The sequence below is a fragment of the Tribolium castaneum genome, chromosome 1, assembly GCF_031307605.1.
Source record: "Tribolium castaneum strain GA2 chromosome 1, icTriCast1.1, whole genome shotgun sequence".
NCBI classification, from domain to species: Eukaryota; Metazoa; Arthropoda; class Insecta; order Coleoptera; family Tenebrionidae; genus Tribolium; species Tribolium castaneum.
Genome location: NC_087394.1, coordinates 34551958 through 34573406, shown reverse-complemented (window position 1 = coordinate 34573406; position 21449 = coordinate 34551958). Strand labels below are relative to the sequence as shown.

General features: G+C 33.6%; 1 protein-coding gene across 4 annotated transcripts in view; it reads left to right on the top strand.

The window, feature by feature from the left end:
- Positions 1-19965, top strand: part of Otd1 (orthodenticle-1) — a 46157-nt gene extending 26192 nt beyond the window's left edge. For 2 of the 4 annotated variants that reach the window (XM_015977567.2, XM_008192467.3), the window contains 3 exons: positions 6281-6538; positions 15123-15295; positions 18642-19965. In XM_015977567.2, coding sequence (XP_015833053.1) covers positions 6373-6538; positions 15123-15295; positions 18642-19241 — 939 coding nt within the window. In that variant the 5' untranslated portion in view covers positions 6281-6372 and the 3' untranslated portion in view covers positions 19242-19965. 4 annotated transcript variants of the gene reach the window in all.
- The last annotated feature ends 1484 nt before the right edge of the window (positions 19966-21449 follow it).

Sequence of the window (21449 nt, the reverse complement as noted above, 5' to 3'; positions counted from 1 at the left end):
TTCGCGAATTCCGAGCTCAGAGCATTGTAGAGAATCACTTTAATAGTCCAAACTTAGAAAAAAAATTAAGGGGGTTTCCCCATAAAGATTGAAGATTGCGTTTTTTTCAAATGCAAACTAAAAGGTCGTTTCAGTGTTTATTATGATTTATGGTGTAGATGATTTTTTTACTTCAAAATAAAGCTGATTTTTTGAAAATTGTTTTACATTATTATTTTCCACAGTCATCTATACAATAAATAACAGTAAAAACTGAAATTTCTTGTCGGCATTTGAATTCAAAATACACCTGAAGTGCACCTTCAAACCAGTAGGTATATCTTTGTGGAGAAGTCCCGAATTTTTTTCCTATATTTGGACTAATGAAATGATTCACTACAACGCTCTGAAGTCGGAATTCGCCAATTTTGAGACACGCTGTATATGATAGTATTGCAAAAAACTGCGAGATTTCAAGATGTCTGCAAGCATATTTATGTTCCACATTTTCACTATGATTTTTTGTTTTATTTTAATTACCCGAGAGCCGTCCAAGCAGTGCATTACAATGATTATACTTAGATCACGTGTCGAATTTACAAAACACTGAGCACAGCACACCGATTTGAGTTTTTTTTATAAAAAAAAGAAAGAAAATGGAAAATGTATGATTTTATAGAGAAAACTAGGTTAACACAGTAAAATAAATGAGTAATTGTGCTTTTGAGTCGCTTATTTTTTATAAATTTTTCACGTCTTGTATCACACAGTGTTATAACTGCATATTCGTTCCCCGGTTATATCTACTGTATTTTTTTCAAAATAAGAAATTTATTCATACCTATCTAAAGTAAAGTACTAAAAAAATAATAAATTAGTGTTGTTACATTTAGACAAAATTTCAAATTGATCATTTTGTCACAATGTACAAAGTCTGCATAACATGTTTTAAAATTCGTTTCTAGTAACATAGGTGACTGTACTATTTTTGATTTTTAATTTTTGGTTAAACTGTTATTATTTAGCTAATGTAATTGTAGTTACACCCTACTAATGTACAGTCACAATCGAAAAGAATGACACCCTAAAATCGCAACCACAAATCTTTTCGATATGATACGGTTAATGTGTACATTTGGCTAATTTATAAACCAGCTGGATATTGTGTAAAATAGCTGGATAGTTTGTAGATTAACTTGTTTGTTGAAATTTATGACCTTAAAGATTTTAGTTGAACTTTTACTATCCCGCCCGGTTTGTAGAGATGTCATTCTTTTTGATCGTGACTGTAGGTACTTCTATAAAAGTATTTAAAAAAGTCGCTTGAAGACAAGATAAAATAATTACTCTCAGATTTCTACAATCTATATGACTACAAGAAGTCATAGTAAATTTAAAACTAATAAGTGGCACAGATTAATTTTAGTATCTATTAATTGTTGGTATAAGTCAATGTAATGGACTTCAATGCTTTCGACTCCTGGCATCTTTAACAGTAATTCAAAACATTTTAGTTTTGTCGTTAAATTATGGCCTGTACCTGTGCTGATAAGCTTTATATTATTGACTCCAATCCAATCCAAACAATTAACTCTGTGCACGTATTGAAAATAAATTGGATAAATGATAATTTGTGCGAAACCAAATCTACGGAATAGAGATGCAAGATCATAAGTAGATCAAATAGTAAGTAAAATTGATTACATTTACTACTGACTTGTAAGAAGCTCCTTTATTCTACCAAAAAAATATTTGTTTTGTTGCCGTTTATTGAATTTAGGAAGCAAAATATTTAAACATCACGAAATCCATACAAGCATCATTCATCACTTTATTATGCCGTGATGAAAACCGCGAACAAAACATTTAAAAAAATCTTAATGTATCCATTATAGTCGTATACGTAATGTAGAAAGCCCAACTGCACATCAACGTCAGAGATACATTTCATCTCCTTTTTGTTCCTTTATTGACAGGACAACCGCCAAAAAAATCATTGCAGCTGTTCTGGGAGGAGCTTAGAGTATTAAGAGCGCGTGTGCCACATTAGGGCGTGCCTTTGCCTTGGTGGGGAAAATAAGGCCATACCCACATGTACCATTGGCAAGTCTAGATTGCTTTTTAATTTACTGGGAGCTGGCTGTCTTGTTAGGTAGCATTTTCCACCGAACATAAACTGGCGTTTCCATGAATAAATTATATGGATGAAATTTTAATTTGACTTGATACACGAACGACATCCACCCACGTTATTACTTTAAAATTTATTTTTTCGCCTTGATTGCGTAAAAAATGGCAGCTAATTCGGTTAGTTAATCCCTTTTCGCATGGTGGTAGATGGTATCGGAATCTGTGGCACCTAAGCGGGTTCACACATTCTTACGACACGTGAAGGCAAGGCCTAAGCAGGTTAGAGAAGTAATCGACATACATAAGCAGGATAATCGGAGTCTGTCTGCTTTGCCTCGCCTGGCACACGCTTTTCCTCTCTATTATTGGGTTATTTTATTACAGACTTCATCCTGATTATCCTGGATTATTCCCTACTATCTATTTGCGCTTTTTATTTATTCAATTGTCATTGTTGGCTGTTTGGGGTGCCTCCTTAAATTAAACAATCAAAAAGGCCGCATGTGTTGACTTTAAGCGTCTCAGATTGTGCTTAAATACAGTCATCGATATCTGTTAGGATAATGAGATTAAGCAAGCAAACGAGTTAATCTATTCAATATTGGCATCGATTTATTACATTTACCAAGTATTAACATTCATAAGTGCGATTATTCAAACGGATTACATCACAAAAATGGCTTCTTCACAGCCCAGTTTACAATTTAATACAAAGAATTATCCGCAACAAATTGCCAATAAACCTCTCACTTTATGCACACTTTTCCATTAGTTCGGAAAATTCCAGCAAGTCGGCAAGTGAGATGTAAACTTTCTTATCTAACTCTGCATGGTCCCTTTCTTTGCATACTTGACGAGTTTTAAGTTTTCCTTGTAAAGTGATAATAGAGATTATTTACTCTTAGGATATAAATTCCTAATCGCCATTTAGACCCGTGGACAGAGAATATTATTTACGAAGTAGCCTCACCCCAGGTATTAATCTCCAGACCTTTTACTGTGAATACTTTAGAAAGCACTAATGACTATAATTATCTTGACCACAAGGGTTGGTAACTCGTGGGCTCGAATAGAAAGTAGGTGTCTCCTGTTAGCACCCTCTTGCCAGCAATAAATCTAGACATTTCACAAACTGATTGTAATAATTGTAATAATATTTACACCGTTTACAATACAACAGTGTGTTACTTTTATCCGAAATAATGCCAACAGTGCATATTATTTTACCATCGGCTGTAAACAACTCTCTGAAAACTGAAATTAAATTACCGATTTGTTGGCCCAATTCTGTAATTTTTTGGCATAGTAAGGACAGTTATTACTTTTATTATTATTATTATTTTTTACATTTGTTCAATAGCATTCAATTTCCATTCATATTATGTTCTGGTATTAATATTAAATGTTTTCTTTTCGAATTTACTTCTAGTTTTGGTTTATATTTGAAAAAATTACGTTTTGGTTTTGTTTTTTCTTAAATAAAACCTTTTATTATTATTGTTATTATTAAATCGGGTGGAGAAAAAACATTGTCCGAAACTGCATATTGTCACGTCCGGCAAATTCGAGAAACAATGGGAAAAATAACTTCCTACCCCACTCAAAGCGGGCCTTGTCCCCTCTCACTCCCCCTGTGAGGTACCAATCGGTGATCATCCCCCAGTACCTACAATGGTTAGTCTACCTTTATCTCCCCTGTAACTACCCCATGAAATAAAACACCACTGTCGAAGTTAGAGTCAGTTTACACAAATCGGTTAAGGTGAACAGGTCAGTTTTCGACAAAAAGTGTGCAATTGACGGTATAGCATGTGAGTTCTGTGGAAATATTCGCGTGTTTGTGGTCCGACGGAGGAGTTTGTGCAATACTTGAATGAATGTGATAATTAGGGATGTGTTCGTGCTAGTCGGAAGTGGATCGTTTTAGAAAAAATACAGGTCAGTGTTACGAACCGTACTCCAATTATTTAAAACAATTTAAGCAATTAACTAATAATCTATAGATGTGTGGTTGCAACTGATTCGGTATAAAACAGTGTTTATACTCATTACTGGAAAATAACATTATTTTAGAAATTTCTTTTAAAGGAAAAAAATAAAGCCACTTGAAACCATTATGCATACTATGGCTGTCATAGTGTCTGCTTATTATAGAATTGAACTAATCCAACTATTCATATAAATTGTAGAACCAATCTTTTCTTTAAAAAATAAGATTCTGATCAGAATAAATAATAATTAATTGTAGCAAGTAATTTAGTAACAAGTAACAACTTACAATTTATACTGGTACACATTTTTTATAAGTATAGATATCCTTAACTAATTATTTCGTATAAAAAAGACAAATTAGGTTGTTCCGCATATGATTTTTGGTGTTCACCTTAACAAATACAAGAATTATTCGAGTTTTTCAACGCACTTAGTCTAGCTGTTAATAATTTTGAAAAAAAAATCTGAAAGCTCAACACATTTGAACATTATGGAGGAAACTTCTGGAATTCAAATTTTTCGGCTTCAGCATATATCGTCAGAATGTTAATTTTTGTCATTTATCCTGGTATTTTTCTAATATATGGTACCAGAATACAATAAACACTAATAAATATGAGCTTTTCCTGTGTGAACAGCTTGTATATGAATGACTGAACGCCTAGATTTATAAAAGCGTCATTAATTTAATTCGCAATTAAATGCGTGATGAACTGATCACGTGACCATATTGGAGCAATTTGGTTGGTTTGATCGCGTTGTTAACTTTAACTACGAATTAATTTTTAACAGAGCTTTCCATAAACCGGCCCTTAGACTGCTGGAAAAGCTAGACATTTTCGCCTAAGCAGTTAATTGTCACCGTATTGCTTTCATACCTTTCATAGATTTAAATGCTCAAAATAAATTCAGGCTATTACAATTTAATTATTTTGTGTTGTTTTCCCTCGGTGGTGCAAAAGGCTCAACTTTAAACTTATTTTGCAGAGGAAATTTTTGAAAAATATAATCATTTATACGAACCTGACTTATAGGTAAAAATTGATTAAAAGTAATTTAACAAATGAAGAAAATAATTGTAGCAAGAATATTCAAAGTTTTCTTTAGTTAGAACAATAGTACAGGGTGTTTCACATAATTTTACGAGGCCTACGCCTGTCAAATGCCACCAACAATACATATTCCAATACGAACTCGATTACAAATATTGAAAAATTGTCTTCTCTAGTTTGTTCACTCCTTCGAAAAATTACAACGTTTTTAGTTAGTTAGTGATTAAGATGAATAGATTAGAATCATATTCATGGCCACTCTTGATAATTGCTTGTGAAAAACATAAATTTATGACTACAAATGAAACAGTCATTAGTCTGGCAACTACTGTCAGAGGTTTTCAGAAATTAAATAATTAAATGTATATTTTTTCATCTAGTGCTCTGTGACTTTTGAACACCTACGAGTAAAGTTATGTGAAACAACCTGTGTATTATCCGGTATCCGATTGGTGGCAGCTACTGTTGCTTTGAGGATTTTTAGTCAAGTTTAAATGATTTTTAGAAATCAAATTGAGTTAAAATAGAAAACAATTTTGACTAAGATATTAGAAATATCATTTAAACAAATTCTAAGAAATACCTCTGATTAGTTAACTTACAGAACTTGTTTCAATTATTCAACAATATTAACGTGGCAGTTATTAGTTGGTTAAATTTTTGTTGTAGTTGCCTGGTTCTAAAATTTGAAACTAGAGAAAGCGGAAAATATTTAATCAAAGACTAAAACTTGTTAGAACTAGTGTTCTGTTACATCAGAGACATAATGCTCTTATTTCCCAACTTGCTGTTAAACTTTATCAATAGACTCTCCTAACCGATCCGTCTGCACTTAGCCTCCTTGCAATTGTACCTACACCTATCTCAGAAAGTGCAGAAGCTGCAAGACAAGTCGTTAAATATTTCCACCTCGTTACCTGTTTTCACGACCAAACTAGTTTCCCAAAATCCTTACCACCGAATGGCGGCAGAGATCTCTGGCAGATTATCTCTTTCAGCACTTCTTTAGAAAAAGTGGAAACGCGGCAAACTTCAATATTTCGTTTACCGAGAATTTCGTTCATGCGTCGGACGGGACGACGTAACAAAATATTTCTTTATTTTGATGTGACATTCTGTTGTTGCAGTAAAAATATCCTGCCTCAAAACGACCCCTCCACCAGAAGAAGATAACAGAGGGTGTGCGGCAAGTGTCGGTGAAGGAAGTTTTTATCTCCCAATGAACATGCAAGGATTTGTTAAGCAACAAACGGCACCGCACGGACCGCCGTATGCGCCGCATCCTTCGCTTAGTTCCGGACTGGGTGGCGGCCTTTCCGGGATGCCCATGCCTGCCCTCGGCTTCGGCCTGGGACACCCGCTGGAGTCCGTCCCCTTCCCGCAAGGTAAATTTATACAATTAATTGCCAGCAACAAAACGAAAATCTCATTTCGTTTGACATATTTTTTGATTAATTTTCACTTAGTGTTACTGAATTACATGTTTCTACTTTTGTACATAACTAGAGTCAATTATGATACAGTCGAACCTCTATATCTCGAAAGTACGATAACCCAATTGACTAATCCCGAGCATTTACATTAGAAATTAATGTAATTTTAGCGAATTTCTCTTTAAGTCTTTAAGCTTTCTTCACTTTGTTTCAACAATTTTTATAGCTATGTAAAATTGGTCACCAGATTTTTTGTATTTTAACAAATTTAAATCCAGGACAATACACGTAATAATAATAATAATATAAAGTATAAAATATTGAGATAAAACAACTATAAAGAAAAGATTGTTGGCTGTAGATATTTTTTCACCCCTAAATATCTACTTAACCCATTTATTAACCCTGAAGTTATTTTTTGTTAAAATTCTGTTCAAATATGGGATTAACAGATGATCTAGAGATTAGGATGCTATAGAAAATTAATGAAATAAAAGTGTTCCATTTTTTATTTTTGAGATAAAGCCCATTATTTTAAAAAACTGCAAAAAATATTACAACATTTTATGTTAAATTCTAACGTAGCAACAATTTTCTGCTCTTTGTATAAGTGTATTTATACGAAAAAATAGAATAAAATTATAAACTGTTACCGAATTAATTTCACTTGCTTAGATTAGCATTGAACAGATGTTAATCTTTGTCCTTCTAATAGGACCATAAATTTAAATGGGCTAATCCTTCCCTGCATAACACATTTTTTTGTTTTTATAAAAATGTATCCAAATTCTACTAAAATTTAATTTGTTAATTGTGACTTGTGTTTAACTGAATTTTTCAAGCAATCAAAAGATTTTTACATTCTGAGTTAAACTTAAACTTTTCCTTTTCGAAGCAAGAATTTTTGGGCAATCTGACCTTATTCAAGACCAAAAAATGTGTCGAGAATTCGAAGTAGAATGAAGGTTTAAGAAATTTCGCAAAAATTCGAGAATTTCAAGAAATTTAAACTTGAACAGAAATCACAAGTCTTAGTTATCTAGATACGTTTTGATTTTTAATCCAATTTGCTATTTTTTTTCGAATTATTTCAAAATTGGAATGAGTTTATGACTGAAAAATGCACTGAAACTTTAAAAAAGTTCAAAAACAATGCAATGGTGAGCTTAATTAAGTAGTTTTTGTGCAAAAATTATCTTAAAAACAGCGCAAATGTTACGAAAGTGTGGGTATTTTTTATTATTTTTGACTAAATAATAAAAAAACTTAAATTTGGTGATTTTTTCGGAGATCTATGTTGAAATTTGGCAAAAATTTCCATTTTCGGAGTCAAAATAATGCAATGATGAGCTTAATTTAGTAGTTTTTGCGCAAAAATGATTCAAAAACGGCCCAAATTTTCCAGCAGTATGGGTATTTTTTATTATTTTTGACTAAGAAATAAAAAAAACACACAAATTTTGTGATTTTTTTGGGGATTTATGTTGATATTCTGCAAATTACCGTCAAAAACATGCAGGAAGTCATAAAAAGGATAAAAGCAATGTCATTTTAAAATTGAAGTTTTTTGAATCAGGATTTTTCGAAATATATTTTCGGGTTCAAGAATAAATTTACACGTTTAGAAAATTCCAAATTTTGGCGTCTTTTGATAAAATTTAGTGAAAAATTTTAGTAACAAATTGGAAAAGGTTCAAGAAAATTTAATAAAAGTATAAATACCCTTCAATCAACGCGATTTTCGAGTAAATGTAGGAAAAAGGACGTAAACGTAAAACTCAAAACGTAAACGTCAATGGAAACATAACTTTCTTCTTGAATTAAAAAATTATTTGAAATCAAACGACTTGACTATTATTTCATTCCGAGAAACAACTGCTTTGAACTAAAAAAACCTTTATTGTTTAGACATAACTTAAACATAGAAAATATACTACAAATTTATGTATTTTGTGAATTTAATCGATTTTAAAATTGTCCAACAAAACAATATAATACTTAGGAGCATAAAAAGCAATATTCCATATCTGGAAACTTTGAAATCTCGATTTTTTTTTAGACAAGGGGTAGGTACTTCGACTTATAGAGGTTCCACTGTAATTATTTCAATCTCCAGCTGTTTCAGTATAATTAACAAAGTAACAATAAAAATATTGAAAAAAGTATTAGGTTCACTTAACTTAAATTTGATCATTCTAGTAATCAGTGTAGCCCCAAATATATTCGGGAATAATAACTGGATGTAATTAAATTAGAAGTAGTGGGTGTCGGAACGTGTATGTTTGTTGGATATTAAGTATCAGTAAGAAGCCCATTATTCCCAAGTGTCGTGTCACTGTATTTTTGTAGGCTTCTCGTATACGTGTATGTTTACTACTCGATGACCCCTTAAAAGTCGTCGCATCAATAACTCCCGACGGAACCGTTTTTTAAATAAAATAAATAACTCGCGGCGGCGGCGGCGCGTCGAAATCTCAAACAAGTTCTTGTGAAATTAATTAAAACGAGAAAGAGGAGCACAATACTTATTTATGCGCTGTCACAGAATTAAATATGTAGCTTGTTTTTCTGTCACTTATAAATTCCGGTTCAGGCGACAGCACGCTTTCATAAATTAATTTGCGTCATTGTTATTCGACAAATATCACTCAGATTGGTTTTCAGTCCGAGTCAAAACGACGGATATCATCAAAATTGCGAGCTTTGGGCGCGCAACGGCGACTTTATCCGCGGGAGCCGCTCCGCACTTTAAATCCGGACTAATCCGGGTTACCGTTCTTACAACGTCATTTCAAACAATGGCCGGACCACCATTGTTCATACAAGCGATCAGGTCGATAATATCCAAGTAATGTTTCTCCAAATCATGCAAAGATCTCGGTTTGTTGGTGCGCTTTCATTATTATATTTTTTTTAATTTGAAAGTTTGAAATTTCCCCGGCCTGTTGGTCGGAGATATAATGTATGCAATAGGGCGCAAATGGCATTGTTCACGGTAGAAGTGCGGCCAAATTGAATTTCTGCCTCAGTTTATAACCGCGTTTATACAGTAGCCAAGTTAGTTGCGATTCGCAGCGAGAGCAATTCCGGTCGATGGGAACCACCACCTGGCCAATGAACGTTCTCTGGGGTGTCAAATTGAATCACTGATGTTTTATTGGGGTATTTTAACCGTGAATTATCTGCCCCTCGCACGTGCTGTTTCAACACTACAGATTTTCAGACGCGGCGGCGGCCGACTCGATTTGATAAAGCCGGGAATCAAGCGGAAACAGGCGACAATTCGTCCACTTTTAACACTGGTCATGAAATGTTGCACTGCGATTTTTTCTCCCAGTAAATCATTCCAGATTACGAGCAAAATATACATTCCTACGATTAATTCACCGGTATCTGAGCTCAAAACAATTGAGTATTTATATTTTTGGACGTATTTCGTAGTAATTTTCACTAAATTCTATTTAAAATTAATAATTAAAGACATTATTAAACCCAGGCTTTAATCGGTTTGTGTTACTTGTGATTGGTTTTAAAGTGTTTCAGTTGCTAATAGTTTAAAATGGGTGAAGAACTCTCATCTTAAATTTTATACAGTATTTACAAAAATGTTCATATTTAAAAAACTACAGGTTTATATGTAATATGCAAGGTGAGTCGGTTCGAATATTTTATAATCACACAGAAATCAGATTCCCTTATCTGTATTCACGTGAAGTTATTCTAAATTTCATCATTTTTAGTGTCTTAAAGCCAAAATCGCTATAAAAAATTGTCGTTGGCCTTAAAAAAATAGGTTTATTTGAGAATTATTTGACCTAACTTTTAGAAAGCCAATTTTCACAGACGTCATTAGGTACATCCAAAAATTGCCGTGAAAATACGAGTATGTTAGTACTTAAAATCGTCAGAAAATTGACAAAATAAGTCCATTTTAGGTAATTTTTAAAAAGCATCCGGTTTTGAGCAAGAAAGTGTAGAAGATTAAACATTTTAAACCGTTCGCTACACCAAAGTTATAATCGGTTTTTTACTGTCTAAAATAATAATAATAATAATAATAATAATAATAATGATAATAATAATAATAATAATAATAATAATAATAATAATAATAATAATAATAATAGTAATAATGACAGTACCTACTAAAGAAAAATACATTTGGGATAATGTTAGTAGTTTTTCTTGTTTCTAACAGAAATTTGTCTAAAATAAATCGTTTTCTTCTAAGCCAAATCTTAAGACGTTCTTTTGAGCTAGAATAAACCTTTTTTTATTAGATTGTTAGCATCCATTATGGGAAGTTATGTGAATTTTGTATAGATAATGAAGTGGTCCTTCTTTCTCAAAATTGTATTTTATTAAAAACTACATGTTTCGACTTACACTCGTGGTCATCTTCAGGCTAATGAAAAAATTACACCATGCTTAAATTAACCATTTTGTGAAGTAATAATTAAAAACTTTACAAAATGATAAATTTAAGCATAATGTAACTTTTTCAGTAGCCTGAAGATGACCACGAGCGAGTCGAAACATGTAGCTTTCAATAAAATACAATTTTGAGAGAGAACAACCACTTTAGTGCTTTAAAAAAAGCTTTTTTCTTTGTTTTATTTACACTAAAATTTCATTGGCTGAAAGGAAACCACGTGTTTGTTTATGTTGTTTTTAGAAACGACAAAAAACAATCTTTAAAATTAAAAATATTATATAAAATTATTATTTTGAGATATTGAAAAACGGAATTGCCCTCAAGTCAACTATGATCTTTTACCTCACGGAAGCACTAGAAACAAAAAACTACCCCAATTTTGATTTTTAAAACACAAAGGGACTTTCTTAACTTAACTTAACACTTCAAATTTTTCGTGTTTCAGGACCACTTTATTAATTCTGAACAACAAAGAACGTTTCGCTAATAAAATCATTAAAATATTGATGTAGAATTTGAATCAAGGTTTATAGTGGGGTTGAAAACTTAGTTTTAAATACCCCTGCATTATCCCGCCCTGACGATTGGGTTTATTTTCAATTACGAAGCTCATGTGTTAACTCAGATTAGCATTTTATCGGCGAGTGTATGTGTTTGCATTCACTGAGTGCAGCCAGTAGTTATAAGGGGTGTCAGGATTACTCTAAAACAAATATTTCCTTAACTTTGAACATGGGCGGAAGCCAAAAAAGCCATCATTACATCCGCCAATTATATTCTCAAAAAAGCTGCTCTCTGCAGGCAGGTAATAGATTCAAATATTGTTTGCGGTGAATAGATCATACGAATGATTTATGTTAAGCCGTCCAAATGAAATGTTTATGTTAATATTGATACCGCATTGTTGGAGATGGGATTTATAATTGCGCTGAAATATTTTTTACGGTCGTCTAATTTAAAACTAAACGAAGATGATACGAGCGGAGGCCCTTGGGGCCCGTCAAATCGAAAATACGACACAGTCGATTTTCTGGTTGCAATTTTATTTGTAAGTTGGGCGTCTGGGGCATTATCTGTCCCTTGCTGACGGCATGGAGCAGAGAAAGAGGGTCTGGGGCAGACGTGGAGCACTCCCGGTGCAGGCAAAGAGAAGTGCCGTGTCAGAGAGAAGCTGAGCCGATTACTGGGGTGGTGGGTGGCCGTTGGCATGGCTACGGCTGTATGGCAGTCAATGCCTGCAAGAACTCTCCTTGGTCCTGGTTGTCAAGGTACATTCATGTGTGTTAAAATAATATTGCAACAATTGGTACCGCTGTTTGAGGAGGAACATATGTCGCTTGTTACGCAGATACATTTCCTAAATCAATTTGTCATTTTAACTTTATTTGCAGAAGGGAGTACAGTTTGTTTTTTTACGCGCCCACCCTTGTTTGCTTTCGCTCCTTTCGCTATTGATGTTGCATCTTTTCCGTGGCTTGCAGCCAAATCAATAATTTTGACCAGGATATTTCCATGCAGTGAACTCAGTAATTAGTGAAGCGCTCGTGTGCGTTCAGTTGAAGATAATTTTGTCATTGGACTAACTGGCTTTGTTTCAAACTTTCAATTTCTTCACCATTTACTCCCACATTGTAATTTTGATCTCTCTACTATAATGCTACGCCTACGCCAGCTTAGTAGTGATTGTATTGATCACCCTGAATTGAATACATTACGTTTGAATTACAAAGTTATCGACCTTTTACTACTTTTAACAAGAAAAGCTTCAGTTAACAGATGTTAACTAAACCACAAATCAAAAAAAATAATCCACGTATTGCTATTTTTTATTCAGAAAATTGTTCTCCTTTTTCAAGGGTGATTAGAAAAAATAAATTTTGTTTAACTCTTCACATCTCTGGAAAGCGTTGAGACAGCTATATAAAAAAGTATAAAAAACAATTATATTATGCAAAATAATTAAATAAAAGTTAAAAAAATCAATTTATTCTCACTCCCTTGGATTATTACTAAACTTATTAGTTACGAAAGTTAATTTTTAGACCCAGATAAAAATAAAACTCATTTTCTAGGGCACGTCATCTATTAAATTTCCAGGTATTTGCAATTAGCCTGCAGTTCTATATTCGGTACAAAAAATGTCAAAACTTTCGGGAAAATCAAATCAATTCAACAAAAAGACTGACGTTGTTTAAAAATCACAATGTTTGCCAGAACGAGTGAGCGCAGAGAAGTCAGATTTTACGTCTAATTTTGATGTCATGTAACGTAATGATTTTTACTCTTTTTTTTAATAAAATTGTGGAAATAAATTTTTAGTTTACCACATAATTAGGAAGAATGATGTAAATAATGCATAAGACTTCGAATCCATAAATAAAGAATACACATCAACAAAAATCACAGAAATATAAAATACAAATCAAGACAAATCCTGCATTTGAAACAACTTTGCCGAAAAATGCAAAAAGTGAGTAAAAAGCTAATTTAAATATTTCATAGAGAAACCATAATAGTCATTTGAACGAAGCGGCACATTGTATGATGATAATGAGACAATTTTCCAAAAACTGGCGTCAAAAAAAAGGACGATTAATTTTTTAATTAAAATTTTATGGACTTTCTAGAAACGTTAAACTGAGTTTTCTCATTAATTCATTTGGTGGCTTGTCACGTTTTTTTAATAAGCCCTTCAATTCAAAAATCCTAAATTATGCATCTTTTCGGAATGTATTAATAAAACCTGTCGAACAATCTATACAATATATAACTTCAGTAATAACTTAATAACCATCAAAAAAAGTTGGTAACTCGATACGTTTAACGGTGGTTAACTGATAACCAAGCACTGAAATACACCAAACCAGGAAATAACTTGGTAACCGGAATTATTTTGGTTTAATCGTCAACTGAAATACCAAACGTAAATGTTTTTATCAAAATATATCGTTTTAGAGGAAATAACGTTCTTTCCTCCCCCATTTTCCTCCTTCTGGAAGAAATAATGCATTTCCATGGAAGACATGAAAGATCGAGAACAATATTTCCTGATAAATATATGTATTACACTGGAGGAAAGCCTTCTTTCTCTTGGATGACTATTGATGTTAATAATTGATCTATGAATTGATTTATTAATGATTGATTGAAATGTCTCTCAAACTGAATCGTTCTTGAATAAACTTATCAAATTTGTCAAAAAAGAGGGAAGGAGTTGGTGTTATGTCAAACCATAAGTAACGAGTTGAAATTGGGGTATGTACGGGTAAAATGATTTGTTAGATATTTTGAAAGTGATTTGTTTGGGTGGTGAATAATGCAGAAGTTGAATTCGGTGCAGTGGTTCCTTGAGAGCGCCGTATCAAATTTCGCCCCTTGGAGAGTAGCCGCCCCAGTATTTACAGATCTATTAGCACCCGATGTATTCATTGCAGTAGTAGACGGAAACCCCAAGTGGCAATAACTTCGGGAGAGTCTGCGTGCGGTGTTAGCCCGGAGCATTGATTGTTGAGGTTATTGCGTTTCCGTGTATGAACAGCGGAGCAATATTTATTCGGGGGTGTAGTACGTACACACGAATTTTAAAAATAATTTGGAGTCATTGGGAGGTATTGATTAAATATAAAGGCAGCCGTCCTCGAGGCAGCCGCGTCGATATAATCCCCGATAAATGTCGGGAATAAAAAGGACTACAGAGAGAGCAGCTGGCTGAACAAGCGAGGTAATCCGGCAAGCACGCACATAAAGAGTTGAAAATGTAGACTGGAACAATTTAGATTTGATTCCACTCCTGCTACTAGTCTTGAGTTTTATACGAAATTCATCCACGGGCATAATTTACCATATAAAGCGAGACAGCGATCAGAAGAATAATTTCGATGATTTGTTAACTTGATTTTTCCAAGCGACTGCTACTGGATATAAATTCGAATGCAAATTAACGAATTTGTGTCAGTCATTTGTGATAAATGGGTTATTCGGGTTTAAAATTAGAAAGAGATCCTCGGAGGCTGCCAGGTGCACGACACTTTTATTTTTCCTGCCGGACAATGTTTGAATAATTAATGTTTTTCAGTCTACTGGCAAAAGCATAATGCCTAGTTTATTCATATTTTGCAGGCGTCAACCCCAGAAAGCAGCGGCGCGAAAGGACGACATTCACCAGAGCCCAGCTTGACCTTCTTGAAGGACTCTTCGCCAAAACACGCTACCCGGACATCTTCATGCGCGAAGAAGTCGCCGTCAAGATCAATCTCCCCGAGTCCAGAGTGCAGGTATGTGTCCGGACCCCAACATTGACACTGCGACTTTTGCCCAAAACCAATACACAAATTTGAAAAGCGTTGACAGTTTTCGTCACTGCCATGAAAAATGAGTTATGCGTTTACACGCTTTAACCAGCTATGTCAACAAATCCGTTACCGGCTTTGTGCCGATATTCCCTTTTTGCATTTAATTTGTAGCGCTTCATATAAAACTTATAAATTATTATTACCGAGACCAGGAAAGCAAAGGCAAGAGGCGGCTGAAAATGCAACTATACGGCATATTTGTTTTTCTTCTATACGTTCGACATGCTGAGTTAAGGCTCCAACTTGCATTTGTGGTGTAGCGATGACAATGGTACAATACGAGGGGCGGAATGTTTGCCGTCCTCTGGGTAATGATTCAATTTGAAGGCTGGTTAGTCTTTTCACATAGCACAGCTGCTGTTTGTCTACATTCTGAACAGCTCATATGTGCCAAAATGCGCCAAGCAATTAGAACCTCATTACAAAAAATAAATTTTACTGGATTGGTCTTAATAATTGTTGTAATTTAATTTTTGGCGTTTTTTTTGTACTGTTTTTGCAATATGAGCGTATTCTTCATAATGACCTAATAAAACAAGAAATTGTATCAAGCCCTACAGTTATGAATTATGAATATTTGTACAAAGCTCGGGATAAAGTAATGCAGGTATCTATGTCGTGAGAAAATTTGTCTCAAAGGAAAAACAGACGGTTATAAGAAACCGTTCAGCCTCGCGTTGAGAACAATTATTTTCGAATGCAGCATGTGTGCCATTTATTGTTTATTGGTAATTATAAGATTATCTGTACTTGCAAGCGCTATTACAATTAAATATCCAAGCTAAAAACAGTTCGCTGACTTTCCTTATGAAAACGTTGATAATTGCTTCAGTAAAAATAAGAATGTAAGCTTTAGATAAAATACCTAAATCGTTTAAACTTTCTTATTAGAAAAAGAAAAAAACTGTAACAAGCACATAGAAAAGTAGATCGGTGCATCAAAGAGAAAATTGTCAACAAAAATAGTTTTCCAGAAGACTGCATTCACCAAACAAAATTTAAACACGATTCTGGAGAGAATAAAAGTCATATACTTTCAATTTTCACATTTGTTTAAAGTATAAGATGATCAAATAAAAAAACAAAATCAAGACATTAATTGAGTTAGATTTAATTTTTAAATGCATATTTTTTTCCTGTGAATTAATTGCATCGTTTTGTGTTGTGTAAAAATTTAGTCAAACTAAAATTTAATTCACTCTTTATGAATGTAAGGTTTTATTTATATTGTTCAATGGATTAAAAGGCGTTTACATAAGACATTTTTTTACAACTTGAGTTACACTTAGTTTTTCTGACAAAATCTCGAAACTGAACATCTGAGTCCAAATCAGGACAAAATAGCGAAAATCTAAAGCTGTCTTACCTAAACCAGCTCACATTATGACCGATTTTAATTTATTTTATTTTACTTTTAATTTTATGCCAAGACCAAAATGCAATTATTCAAAAAAAAATTAAGGTACCTATTTTAGTAGCACTATTATCGTAATAATAAAATTAAAACTTGCGACTAACTAAAACTTTCAATCAAATAAAAAATACTGTATGGTCATACATACAGGGTGAGTTAATGGTGGATTATTTCTGAGACGTCCTTAGGTGCAACCAAAAAAATACTAATTGCACTTACCACTTGGACACTTCGTTAAATTTTTAAAAACATTAATTGAATCAACATTGTTTTTTTATTTTTAAATAATAAGAGTCCATAATAAAATTTAACGAAACTATCAACTTGACAATTCAGAACAATGTAATCGTGGATTAATTTTGAATTTTTTTCACGATTACCGATCTAGTCAGCTTGAGTCAGAATTATTGGTTGCATGTTAAAAAAATCAGAAATAACCCACTACTGACTCACCCTGTATAAACAATGGAGTAGAAGAATTGTTGACTTTCTAAATAAATAACGAAAAAAACAATCAATAAAATAGTAATGATAAAAATAAATACCAACTTAAGATTTGAATGACTTAATAAATTAATGACTGTCTTACATAGCTATTCATACAACTAGTATTGGAACGAGTTGTAAGTATTTTTTACAATTTTGCTAAAATTTAAGTAAAATAATATTCATTAATTTTTACTGCGAATAAATTGAATTCAAAAGATAGATGGCTGAAAATATTTAATTAGTTACTGTCATTTTGATAATACAACCAATAAACAACGAAAACTATCTAAAGATTGTCGCATTTTAAAAAGTTAGCGATTATTTAACTGTTTTTGGAAAAAAAGAGTGATTCAGAAGAAGACAACGTTTTAGTCCTCAAATTTAATCCCCCAGAAATCCTGCGTCGCTTACGAGACAACATAAAAATCGTTGCAAAATGAAAGCCCATATTAGCGGTAGTGCGCAAAAGTAGCTTATTTTAGCCTCAAAATAATGACAAAATGTCGTGATATTGATTCAAAATTGTAAAAATACTATTACGAATCCTCCTTTATTTTGAGAATTAGTTACGTTCTATATTTTTTTCTGTATTTTTGTATCAGAAGCTAAAGTTTTCAGACCTTTGAGGTTCTTACGAGAGACCATTAGATTGGTATTACGGCCGGTTTATAGAAAGCGAAATTAAGATTTAATTCAAAATTAAACTAATTCGAATTAAGTTGCCATTTAAAAAGCATTGACAAATGTCAAATTAATCGCAATTAAAATTTAAAATCGTATTACTGGTATTACGGCCGGTTTATAGAAAGCGAAATTAAGATTTAATTCAAAATTAAACTAATTCGAATTAAGTTGCCATTTAAAAAGCATTGACAAATGTCAAATTAATCGCAATTAAAATTTAATTGCACTTAAAATGTTCTGTAAACCGGCTCTTAGTCATTAATTTTTAGAGTGACACAACCGTATTTTAATCGGTGTTCATAAGTGTTTCAATAATCGCCGATAACATAATATGAAATGGTCTATTTTCGTTGAATCAGTTCCAAATTAAACACAACACTGGCGTCCCAAAACAAAGATTGATTTCACATGAGCAATAACGGCCTCCGAGCGAATTTATTCCCCCAGCATCCAATCTGCGGACGCACCGCACTGGGATAACTGTATATATTTTATTCAATACAATAACACAATAGGTAGAACATGGAACGAGGGGGCAGTTTTCCATTAGTTCCCGGATTATGTGGGGTTGTTCCATGAAAACAACCCGCCTCTTGCCTTTATAAACCTCCTCGTCGGCAGCAACCTATAAAACACGTATTATCGACTGGCGATTTTTACGAGGGGAAAATTCTGTTCCAGGTCTGGTTCAAGAACAGGCGCGCCAAGTGCCGGCAGCAGCTCCAGCAGCAGCAGAACAAGAGCGCCTCGCGGACCACCACCTCCCCCACGAAGGTCAAGGCTAGCAAAGCGTCGCCAGCGGCCGCCCCCAGGTCCGTGGCCACCCCCACGGGCATCCCGACGCCGTCCACGTCGGCGTCGCCCCCGACAGTCAACATCAAAAAGGAATCGCCCCAAATGCAGAGCTACAGACCCACGGGCAACATCACACCCCACGGCAGCAACACCTCGAGCTTGATCACGACGCCGTCGCCGTCGGCGTCGCCCCTGGCCTACCAGCACGAGTACAACTCGTTCAACTGGACGGCCAATGGGCATGGGCACAACACCTCCTCACACAACTACTATGCCCAGAATTACGCGCCCACGTATTATGGGCAAATGCAGCCCGATTATCTCAATTCGCAGACCACCCAGAACCATATGCAAGCCATGAACAACATGGCAGGGACGTACCAGATGACTGGGTACAGTGCCATGGGCATGGCGGCCCCGCACCACCAAAACTTCGGCCCCAGGCATCCGCCCGACTGCAGTATGGAGTTTGCAAATATGGCTTAATTACCTCAAGTACAAATCGAGACTTTAGTGTACATATCATCGAAAGACGCAATAATTGTGTGTGTGCATGTGTAAGTAAAATTGTAAATTGCGAAAGCGAACGGCACTATATTGAAAACCGCCAAGGATTATTAAATTTGTAAATAACAATTTATTTCGTCCATGGGTTAAGCGGACTGTAACCCAGATGGTTGTATTATAATTGTAGGTAGGTAGCTATATCATTTGTTTGATATCAGGGTCACTGATACGTTGTAGATTAAACTAGCTTTATAAAAATTACCTAACTTTGGGCCAAATGGCATCCGTCTTTATTTTACCAGAAGCAACGAATTACATAAAATGATAATGGTAACGTAAAAAACTAATGCGATTTGCTCCCATCCACACTCGTTTAAATATTTTATTTGTAAGTCTGGCTTTGTCCGCCTCATTCATTTGACAAAGTATACATCATACGTTAAGTTTCGGATCAATCTTACAATTCTGTAAATTTGGAAAGCGACTTACTGATAAAATGTTACTGAAAAGCCAAAAGTTGTTGGTGATTAGATTGGGTTGATTCAGTCAGACTATTTTAAATTTTATAACGCTTTATACTATTTTTTGTAATATTATGTACAACTCTGTAAGTCTTTGTCGTGAAAACAAACTAAATTTTGTGTATGCAGTTTAAATCTTACTTTGAAACTACTTGAAATAAATACGTATTTATTTTATGAAATGTTGTTTGTTTTATTACCCAAACATAGAATTTCGGGAAAAATCGCTTTCCTCCACAAATAGGTAAGTAAATTTTTCACGTTTCTTAAAAATATGCTTCAATAAAGTTGTTGAGTTCCTCTTAGAGTTTTGTTAAATTTTTTTTGGAATTTATGAACATAATAATGTGGCAAACAGTTTTTTACATAATATCAGCTACCTATAAAAACAATAGTGGTTTGCAAAATTCATATTTGTTGTTATTCTACATCACACACACACAAAACCATGAAGCTTTGTGAGTGAAAATGAGCTTTTTCCCTTTGTTACTCATGTCACAATACCACACAAAACCCAAACAATAAACGGTGTTATAGAGTCTATAACGCCCGGTATTTCAGTAAAGGGTTATTATATCTTACTTCTTGAATCTTGAAATTTTAAGCCTAGGTGCGTATTTCAGTGCTGGTTTAGTAGAAAGTAGGTTTAAAAAATTCAATTAGAATTTATACGTTGGAAACAAAAAACTAAAACTAGGAACATCTTTTGGTTTATTGATCTTTTATTGCTCATAAAAATAAAATACTCCTACAAAATTATCAAGTTTCATAAAAAATAATTACAAATCCTCCAAAAAGAAGCGAAATTAGCCGGAAGTTGGCTTACATCATGGAAAATATAACGTTTGAAATAATAACCACTGCGCCTGAGATAACCGGAAATATGCTAGTTAACTCGTCAAGCAGTTCTTGGGTCAAATTAAAATTATCAAGTTTTATAAAAAATAATTAGAAATCCTCAAAAAAAAAGCAAAATTAACCGCAAAAATGGTAAAATATCATGGAAAATAAAACGTTTGCAAGAATAGCCACTGCACCTGAGATAACCCGAAAAAGTTAGTTAACTCGTCCAAGCAGTTCTTGGGTCAAATTAAAATTATCAAGTTTTATAAAAAATAATTAGAAATCCTCCAAAAAGAAGCAAAATTAGCCACAAAAATGACAAAATTGGATTATATCATGGAAAATAAGATGTTTAAAATAATTGCTACTGCGCCTGAGATAACCCGAAAAAAGCCAGTTAACTCGTCTAATTGGGTCAAATTAACTCCGGTTAGAGCATTGAAATAAGGTAAAATAGAGCCATTTTTCTTTGGTTTAACCGAGAGTTTAACCTTGTACCGGAATATTATTTTATATCTACTACAGATTTGCAAAAACTTTTCCCATATTACGAGTTTAAATCAGAATAACGGAAATAATTTTCGAAAAATATAATTTTTGTAAAGTTGCAAAAATTCCAAAACCAAATTCATTAAATGAAACGCTAAAAAACCTCCAATACATTTCTAAAACTATTGTGTATTGCTTTTAATCGTTTTGTCTACATTATCGTCTAGATCATTGAATACAAAGACCGTTTTTTAGCAATTTGGTTTTTGGAAAAAGCACAAGCTAATCGTTAAGCCTTTTGGTTTATAGTCGTTTCTAAAGTAAAGTTCTGTTT